The sequence below is a fragment of the Pavona decussata genome, unplaced genomic scaffold (genome assembly GCF_977016875.1).
Source record: "Pavona decussata unplaced genomic scaffold, jaPavDecu1.1 SCAFFOLD_381, whole genome shotgun sequence".
Lineage (NCBI taxonomy): Eukaryota > Metazoa > Cnidaria > Anthozoa > Scleractinia > Agariciidae > Pavona > Pavona decussata.
This window is the reverse complement of record NW_028145755.1, coordinates 984,517-994,623: the sequence shown is the minus strand read 5'-3', so window position 1 is coordinate 994,623 and position 10,107 is coordinate 984,517. Positions and strand designations below refer to the sequence as shown.

Genomic DNA, 10,107 nt, shown 5'->3' with positions numbered 1-10,107 from the left:
GTAGTAAACGTAGTTGGTATGGGCATGAAGTCGGCTTCTGATGGTTGATAATCCAAATTTTTTTTTTTTTTTTTAGATAATAGCTCGGCTAATCTTGATTTGTATCTCAGGCATTCGTCAGCCATCCCTCCCGTCGTTGTAAACACGTCTGACAATAATAATAATAATAATAATAATAATAATAATAATAATAATAATAAAGAAGTTTTACGGTTTTGTAATAATAATAATAATAATAATAATAATAATAATAATAAAGAAGTTTTACGGTTTTGTAATAATAATAATAATAATAATAATAATAAAGAAGTTTTACGGTTTTGTAATAATAATAATAATAATAATAATAATAATAAAGAAGTTTTACGGTTTTGTAATAATAATAATAATAATAATAATAATAATAATAATAATAATAATAAAAAAGAAGTTTTACGGTTTTGTATGGGAAAAAATGTTTTGTATCAGAAGTTTAAAAATACGTTTCTTCGACCTCGTTCCCAGGGATTCGCCTAAATGAAAGTGCATTTACCATAGTAACTACCCGGAAATGACCCTAACGCTAGATTGTTGTGTACAGTCATTTGAAAGTACCAAAAGCGGGTATAGGGCTGCCGAAAACGGAACCGAAACCGGAAGTCATTGGAGTTACTGCTTCCTTGTTGCACAGCTGTTTCTCCATCTTTTCAATCTTCCCCTCGGCTATCTTTCGATAGTTGGGAAAGCTGATTTTCTCGTACATCTTGTGGTTTTTCAGCTCGCTCAGACTGAGACCTTGTGCATCTTTGACGCATGCCGATTGTAACTTCTCCAGCTCGTACTCCTGCGCTATTCCAAGGAGGTCCAAACACTCACATGAAGGCGTTGTTGGGCGAACTGAGACTGTTTCAAGTTTCTCGGTTACCTTTGTTAAAAGATAGCTTTCACATTTCTCGGTGAGTTTTGTCATCATGTATTCTTTGGCGAGGTCTAGCAAGAAACCGTAGTTACTTTCATTGATCTGTCTTGTAGATGTCGGATAGATCATTAACAGCAGTTCTTTTAGTTCGCTGGCTTTCTTTCCTGGAAGGGGAATTTCTTCGGCAGTTTTCTCTTTAAATTCTGCAGCGAACATTCGTGAGAATACTGGCGACCAGATTGAAAGGATACAGCGATGAACATGGAACTTTTCTTCCTCCACAACCAACACAGCGTCGCTCAGTTCCCATGGCTGTGAAAAGTCTAGCAGATCTTTGTTTGATGTGTTATTTGCCATCCTTTGTGTTTGTAACAAGTTGAAGGGCAACACTGATCACAGATATATTGTAACGACAGGCAAAATTACCTACTGTTTCCTCGGAATTCTCGATGTTCCGCAGTTTCTCAGAAAACACAGACGAAAGCAGGGCACCCAAGCAGGTTTACAACTCCTTTCGTGACAGCTTTAATGAACCTATCAAATGGTCGATAATACATCACATGCACTGACTTTATATCGAGAAACTTGCTCCTTATTAGTATGCGGTGTTCTATCCAGCTGATTAAACACTCCTCATTGGGTCTCTGTAAAGTGCAGACCGGATGGCGGCGGATGACGGATGGCGGATGACGGATGATAAAATGCGGATAATAAAATGCAGATGGAAAAATGCGGATGACAAAAAAATTAAAATAATAAATAAATTGATGAATTAATTAATCACAGATTTCCCACATTTTTTTTTTTTTCACGTATCGTCGGATCCGAAAAAAAGAAAGAACAGAAAATTTAACAAAGAACTGACTACACTACTACCACTACAATACTTGATCGACACACCACCCTACCCTATATAGTTGTCAATTTTGCACGGAGCGTTTGTACGTGCACAGCACCTGTAGAAACGCTTCTTAGCGTAAATAAAAATAGCTAGAGTGAATGAGCTGCGCACCTGGGTTAGGCGATGTCTGAGTTGTCGGAAAGCGACGCGGATTTGGGCCAGCCAACTTTTGTTTGGAAGAGATGAGTTAAGTTAATGAATTGATTAAAGTCAATCGAACTTCAACCTTTTTTTTTAATGTCAGGCAATTTTTGTTGACCTTTTTTCGTACACTGTACATGTATAGTGAAAATGCAAGTCCAGCCCACGATGGTAAAATTATTTCTGGCTTTGGCGTTTTAAGGTGACTCGACCCAGTTATTTTTTTGGCGGTACCACCCTACTTTGAAGCTCTCTGGTATCCCCGCCTTTACTTTTATCGTAAGTGTAACACATAGCATGAATAACATATAGATCAATCTACAATATAGCAAAAAAAATTTGGCGATCGGAGTAAATGTCGCGTGGTTATAGTGCCACGCCCCTTTGAGGTCTGAGTCGAAATTCTGCTGTTGCGGGCTTTTTTTCGTGAAAATCTCTCGGCTACACATAGTGCGCATTAGTGCCTTGCGCTGAACAGAGTTTCAACAAAATCGCAAAGACCCAATTCGAGAAATTTAGGGCTTTCCAAATTTAGGTCATAATTTATGTAAAAATGATAAGCAAACTTTACACGATTATATCTAATAAACTATGAGATTTATTCCTTTATTTTGGGGATCTTTATTACAGATGGATCCTTGTAAGCCAGCAAAAAGCTTTAGGGCCTTGTAAATGCGCGCGATTTCGAGCAATGCAAACATATAGAAATGATAGTTTTAGCTATTTGTTGACGCTTGTCAGCGTTTCAGAGTACTTCTCACAAAAAAAGCATTTTCTTAAAAATTCGTGGTTTTTTTTCCTTCAAAATTTTTCAGGGCCACAATTGATTAACTAACTACTCGGATTCTGAATTTCATGGTCATTGAAAAACTGTGACATTATCTCCTATAAGCCCACACTTGAGTAAACATTGAAGATTTTTAGCGTTTTGGCCGAGTTTGTGCTTTGAAAACTAGAAAACTCCCAAAGCACAAACTCAGCCAAAACGCTAAAAATCTTCAATGTTTACTCAAGTTTGACCTAAATTTGGAAAGCCCTAAATTTCTCGAATTGGGTCTTTGCGATTTTGTTGAAACTCTGTTCAGCGCAAGGCACTAATGCGCACTATGTGTAGCCGAGAGATTTTCACGAAAAAAAGCCCGCAACAGCAGAATTTCGACTCAGACCTCAAAGGGGCGTGGCACTATAACCACGTGACATTTACTCCGATCGCCAAATTTTTTTTGCTATATTGTAGATTGATCTATATGTTATTCATGCTATGTGTTGCACTTACGATAAAAGTAAAGGCGGGGATACCAGAGAACTTCAAAGTAGGGTGGTATCGCCAAAAAATAACTGGGTCGAGTTACCTTAAAATGCATGTTACAAAATTGCGATAGTAGCTTTTTAGTTATAGCTTTGATCAATGTCTTCCTGCTTCTGTCGAGATAAGTCTTATTATCATTGTTTTATAGCCACTGAAGGCTTAGCTTACCCCTAGACCCGCACGTAGACAGTATATCGTAAGCAAAATAACTTACTCGATTTGCCGGCTAGCCTCACGCATGCAACCGTTCTTAGGGCTCGTCACATCATATTTCCGTTCGTGGGGAAGGAAATATTGCGTGACGAGCCCAAAGAAAGTGAGAGTATGTGCCAGTTCGGTTACTTCTCTTAAGGTGGGGGTAAACGGAAATTTGGATTGAATTTTAAGAGGTTTAAAGAAGGGATAAAAGAAAGAAAATTATTTTAGGAACACCAACAGACAGTTGCCTCCAACCCAAGAGCACGCCAAGGTTGGTAGACTCTTGGTAGGGGACTGTTTGAGTGTACATATATCAATTTTTAACTTCAAATTCTAATTTTTAAACTACATAAAATCTTAACTATTTCTTATTTCTCCAAATTTTATTACCCTTTTGAGAAAAACTGTCACCTCCCAAATATACCTAAAAATCTCTTAAAACTTTGTAAAATACCCCCAAACATTGATTTCTGTTTTGAGCTAAGGGTTCTTGTATTGCTTGAAACGCGAACGAGATATTTCCGTTAAATCGAATTTAAGCGGCGTGAAAACAGCTTTCAGATCTATCCTGGCCTTAAGGCGGGGGTACACCTGAAAGCCGTTTTCCCGCCGCTCAAAATCGGTTCAACGGAAATATCTCGTTCGCGTTTCAAGCAATACAAAAACCCTATGCTCATTACACAGATCAATGTTTTGGGGTGTTTTGTAAATTTTTGGGTGATTTTGAGGTATATTTGGGAGGAGATAGTTTTTCTCAAAAGAGTAGTAAAATTAAGAGAAATAAGAAATATTGAAGATTTAGTGAAGTTTTAAAATTAGAATTTGTGGTTAATAATTAATAGACGGATACCAAGTTAGTCCACTAGAAACCCGGGGTGCTCTTGCGTGGGTATCAACTGTCTGTTAGTGTTCCAAAAATCATTTTCTTTCTTTTATCCATTCTTAAAACCTCTTCAAATTTCACTCAAATTCGGGTGTACCCCCGCCTTAAGTCAAGCAAAGCAGTTAGAAAAATTTGTTCCGGCTATTTCCTAGTGCAACTTGATAACAAATAACAAAAGTCAAGCCGTAGCGTAGGTCTTTCGGCATGAATCAGTACTTAATTTTCACGTAATTTTTACATAATTTTCTAAAAGGAATTGAGCTTAAGAAATTGTTTATTTATTTATTTATTTATTTGTTTATTTATTTATTTATTTATTATTGTAATTTTTTTGTCATCTGCATTTTATTATCCGCATTTTGTCATCCGCATTTTATCATCCGCCATCCGCCATCCGCCGCCATCCAGTCTTCGTTTTACAGAGACCCCGTTGAGAGGCGAGAACAGACAATTCTTTCTCAGGGCGTTATTTGCACTTAAAAATGATTCCCAAGGGAGTTTTACGACACACCCCAAGAGCCTTAGCGACATAAACAAGTGGAAAATGCCAACTTCAAAATTTTGGTCATTTCTTGCTAGAAACGCTGGACTAACCCATTGGAAAAAAATCGATTTTTGGACGAAATACAAATATTCTTTTAAAAGCTTCCAATCGAACCAGTGTGTCCGAAAACGTCCCCTGAGACACGTTTTAGGCCTCCCAAGAGACCAGGGCCAAAGAAATAGCCCACAAAAGATGAAGTCAGGGTGAGAGTTCAACAGACAATTCTTTGTCAGCCCGTTATTTTCACTAAAGTATTGTGTTCCATTCAAAACAAGAACAATTTAAATTCATCACCAAAAATCCGTCTGCATTTTGAACGCCTTTGGTTATTGAGGAAACACTAATTGCGGTATTTGGTATGACAGAAAGGAAAAGAGCTGTTTATGTTGTAGACCATGATGGCCAATTTGCTAACCGCGATTTTGCTTGCTGTAGCATGTATCTAATTAAAACCGATCGTGTTTTATCAGCACTGTAAACCGTGTATTCGATGTAACTTTTGCTCTTGTATCACGTGTTGCCTGACTTCTCAAAATGCAAATCTTTCGGTGACTTTTCTGTTGTCATGCAGTTCCTTGCACCGCCTGTTCAGAGCGCTCAAATGCAAATTCAGATACAAAATATTATAAGCTGTTGTTAATAGCTCGGTTTAGCAGCTTTCTCTGCGGACTCAAAAGTTAGCATCGCCTTGTGCACTATAACAAATAGGAAAGTAGTAGTAAAAGTAGTTGGTATACGCATGAAGTCGGCTTCTGATGGCTGACAATTCGAAGAAGGGGGGGAAGTGGGGGGGGGGGGAGGGGCTACATCCCCCTAATCCCTCTCTCTCCGAAGAAAGACAAAAAGCTCAGAATAATGTTTTTCACAATTCATTTTGATTAGCTGGATTCATTATCAATGTCTCCGATTTTAGCACACGCGTCTTTGTTTCCTAACTTTCATCGCGCTGATGACTACATCCAGCACATCTCGTATTCTACCTGTTTTGTATGTCCCACTCTGCCTTAACTTGTATATAATGTCTGCTGTAATCGTGGGTTTGCTCTCGGATAGTGTGCTTTTTAACCTTGGATTACAACGTGAACCGTGGGATTATAATAATAATAATAATAATAATAATAATAATAATAATAATAATAATAATAATAATAATAATAATAATAATAATAATAATAATAATTATAATAAAGGAAGTTTGACGGTTTTGTATGGGCAAAAATGATTCGTACCAGAAGTATAAAATACCGTGTATCATGAAAATTTTGCGGATTCTAATTTTTGCGGATTGAGCTCGATCCGCAAAAATTAGTTCCCGCAGAAAAAAAACACCCACAAAATAAAACGCCGCAAACATTGACTCCCTTCAGTCAAATTAAAAACTCCACTTTTAATAGATCTGAACCACTGGGGCGATATACATTGGACTTAAACAGACCAGGAACAGACCAACCATGCTCTAGTGGCGCTTTTGCGGCGGCCTGCACAGAAGTTATTTCAACTCTTGGAACTTCAACTGAACAAGAGTGTTATTATCATCGACTGAGTCTGCCTCATTGCGTTACAGTAGGGCAAAGTTTTTTTGCATTTAAGCAGGCCGCTCCCAGTTAGGTTTCAAAGTTGTGTACTTGCTACATCTTTCACTCGAAAGCCCCTCTGTATGCCTAGAAAGGTTTCAGCTACGGGTAATTCAAACATTCACACTGCTTTCTCATAAAATGATATAGTGTTTGGTTGTGCATAGTAGACCAGGTAGGCTTTTTGTTTTGTTTCATTGTTGTTCAGTCCCTTTACGCAGTAAGGTATTACAGTGATATGTCTCTAATATGTAAGTAGAGTGAACTGTGACTCAACAAACCGGTTTCTTCCACTTCAATGTTGTTGCTTGAACAGAGCATGGCAAAAATTAGTTCCCAGCAAAAATTTCAGTCATCTCGAACCGCAAAAATTTGTTCCCGCAAACCACAAAAACTCGCCAGTCCGCAAAATAAAACTCCCGCAAAATTTTCGTGCTACACGGTACGTTTCTTCAACCTCATTCACAGGGAAGAAGAGAGACCCTGGGAACAAGGTTAATGAAGCTTCTAATTTCGCCATTATGTAACGGTTGTATTGTCGTTTCGCTCAAATTACAAGTGTACGTGCACGTATGCAGTAATTCTCCTTAATGAAAGTGCAGTTTACCATAGTAACTACCAGGAAATGACCCTAACGCTAGATTGCTGTGTACAGTCATTTGAAAGTACATAAGGCGGAGCTGCTGACAGTACCGAGAGGGAAACCGACAGTCATCGTATTTGTTTTTTTCTTGTTGCACAGCTGTTTCTCCATCTTTTCAATCTTCCCCTCGGCTATCTTTCGATAGTTTGGAAAGCTGATTTTCTCGTACATCTCGTGGTTTTTCAGCTCGCTCAGGCTGAGACCTTGTGCATCTTTGACGCATGCCGATTGTAACTTCTCCAGCTGGTACTCTTGTGCTATCCCAAGGAGGTCCAAACACTCACAACGAGGCTTTGCTGGGAGAACTGAGACTGTTTCAAGTTTCTCGGTAACCTTTGTCAAAAGATAGCTTTCACATTTCTCGGTGAGTTTTGTTATCATGTATTCTTTGGCGAGGTCTAGCAAGAAACCGTAGTTACTTTCATTGATCTGTCTCGTAGACGTCGGATAGATTATTAACAGAAGTTCTTTTATTTCGCTGGCTTTCTTTCCTGGAAGGGGAATTTCTTCGGCAGTTTTCTCTTTAAATTCTGCAGCGAACATTCGTGAGAATACTGGCGACCAGATTGAAAGGATACAGCGATGAACATGGAACTTTTCTTCCTCCACAACCAACACAGCGTCGCTCAGTTCCCATGGCTGTGAAAAGTCTAGCAGATCTTTGTTTGATGTGTTATTTGCCATCCTTTGTGTTTGTAACAAGTTGAAGGGCAACACTGATCACAGATATATTGTAACGACAGGCAAAATTACCTGTTGTTTTCTCGGAATCTCGATGTTCCGCAGTTTCTCGGAAAACACAGACGAAAGCGGGGCACCCAAGCAGGTAACTCCTTTCGTGACAGCTTCAATGAACCTATCAAATGGTCGATAATACATCACGTGCAGTGACTTTATATCAATAAACTTCCTCCTTATTAGTATGCGGTGTTTTATCCAGCTGATAAAACACTCCTCATTTGTATGCGGTTTTCTTCTCGCACGCTATATTTTTACCGGCTGCACCTCGTGGTAAACCCGATAAAACACTGCTGCCCGTTTTTTAAACATTACACAGAGTACCGAACAGCCAATCGTGACAACTGTAGTAATTATTTCTACCTCTCGGGTCATAACAACAAATTAAGGTAAGGCCTCCCCCACTTGAGATGAGAGCTTTTGTTCACCATGCTACACCGATCAAGTTTGATGGAATGAAGGGCTCGTTAAACAAGACCATTACATCAGAAATCATGCAAAGGTTCCCGAGCACAAGGGAGCCACATCACGTCTCACGAATTTAGAGCTTCACAAAAACTACCCTGGGTACGTTTCTTTGTGATAATCCAGATCAGGATCAATGATCCAAGATCACTAGGATCATGGTGCATCAAAGGAACCGAGGAATCCACTCTGGGCAAGGATTCGTTGGTTCCTTTGATGCACCATGATCCAAGTGATCTTGGCTCATTGAACCTGATTTCAATCATACCAAAGAAACGCACTTTAGTTTAAACTAGCAAACACCAATTACAACTTTTCTATATGAAGGATAGACTAAGTTGGAGTTAATCAACAAAACAACATATCATATGTCAGTAAAGTGTGACTAGTTAGAGGGTTTCTAGTCTGGTGCTTAAACGAGGTAGAAGTATTTAGGTGTTAATTTTGTAATTATTGCGCGATATATACTAACGCCTGGTTTACACTAGCGAGATATCGACATAAGGGCGGAGTCACGCAAATGCAAATAAATATTTATGTCGATGTTCATGTCACAAGTTTGCACAACATAACATAAGGGACCTTAAGCAGCGACGACGACGACGTCAACGCGAACGTCAGAAAACAACAATTTTAATTAGCAAAACACTGGCTCTGCACGTGCATTATACACTTTGGTACATTTCTTTGTCGTCCTCTGCAAAACAACAACGTGAAATGACCAAATTTAAGGTTTTTGTGGAGAACCTGAACGCATGATGGTTAATTTACCTTTCTCTTTTTGAACGTTAAAGGCGCCCCTACGACGTTAGCTCCTCGATAGTTCGGCTACATTGCACAAACTGAGAGAGTATAAATCATCGCGAATTTATTCAGAAGACGCGAAGGTAATTTTTTAAGTTTCGTCTTCTTCGTCGTCGCTGCTTAAGGTCCCTAATGACATAAGTATAACTACATAAAGAAAAGACTGATCTTCTTAAGCCAGAAATGAAAGTGTTGATCGTATAAGCCAGCGCTGTACTCCGTGCGACGTTCACCATTTTGAAACTCCGCGCCGAAGTGAAATTTTGCGCCAAAATAGTATTAAAAAACCGTATTCAAATCGATGCGGTTTTGCCGTTTACAAGACAGATGAAATCGTATCGTTTTGAAAACGCTCCACTTTTGTCAGCGTTTTCAAATCGACCCGGTTTCGGTAACAGTCTCGACCGGCATCGTGTAAACGGAAGGTGTAACCGCATCGAAAGCGATGCGAGTACAAATGAAACCGCGTTCGTGTAAACGCTACGTTAGACTGCTATGCAGGCTTTACCCAATCTCGTACCCAGAGTCCTCAGGCTTTTTGGTCAGCGGGTAGGCGCCAGGAGCGACTCTGGAGAATTCGAAAAAATTTAATTTTTTTACTGGCTGCCCTGTATAAGCTTCGTCAAGGCTTCCATTGTTTTACCGCAGAAATCCTGCGGTAATAAAATTCCAGTACCCCAGAGTCTTCTGGCGACCAACCTCTGGCCAAAGAGCCTGAGGACTCTGGGTACGAGATTGGGCTTAACCTAGCCTCGAACCGACGCCCTAACACCACCGCGCCTCCACCCGGAAGTTTAAGCGAAGAGATTTCTTAACTTCCCCTCACAGGTTCTCTTCACTAAAAATCACAACGAAAATATGTCCACCAAAGGCGAATCTGTACAATTTAAGGTGCCGAGCGAACTTCTATAATCTTTGATTACTGCAAGTTATTAAGAGTGCCTGACTGTAACTATCGAGAATCGCTGGCCAAGCTTGAAAAATCGAAACTCCTGATAATTTGCCTGAA

At 39.3% G+C, this 10,107-nt stretch overlaps 2 protein-coding genes across 2 annotated transcripts; both read right to left on the bottom strand.

Moving 5' to 3' along the window:
- Positions 1 to 282: 282 nt before the first annotated feature.
- LOC146451979 (BTB and MATH domain-containing protein 36-like) lies at positions 283 to 9,844 on the bottom strand. The gene is made up of 2 exons (XM_085098285.1): positions 6,906 to 9,844; positions 283 to 493 (listed from the first exon to the last, which is right to left on the bottom strand). Exon 1 carries the CDS (start codon positions 7,773 to 7,775, stop codon positions 7,104 to 7,106), a length of 672 nt encoding a protein of 223 aa, XP_084954411.1. The 5' UTR covers positions 7,776 to 9,844; the 3' UTR covers positions 283 to 493; positions 6,906 to 7,103.
- Positions 439 to 1,547, bottom strand: LOC146451980 (BTB and MATH domain-containing protein 36-like). The gene has a single exon (XM_085098284.1). It carries the CDS (start codon positions 1,253 to 1,255, stop codon positions 581 to 583), a length of 675 nt encoding a protein of 224 aa, XP_084954410.1. The 5' UTR covers positions 1,256 to 1,547; the 3' UTR covers positions 439 to 580.
- Positions 9,845 to 10,107: the final 263 nt, after the last annotated feature.

What these genes read in the sequence shown, in the direction of transcription:
- LOC146451980 (XM_085098284.1), bottom strand. Translation starts at nt 1,255, where the DNA reads ATGGCAAATAACACATCAAACAAAGATCTGCTAGACTTTTCACAGCCA.
- LOC146451979 (XM_085098285.1), bottom strand. Translation starts at nt 7,775, where the DNA reads ATGGCAAATAACACATCAAACAAAGATCTGCTAGACTTTTCACAGCCA.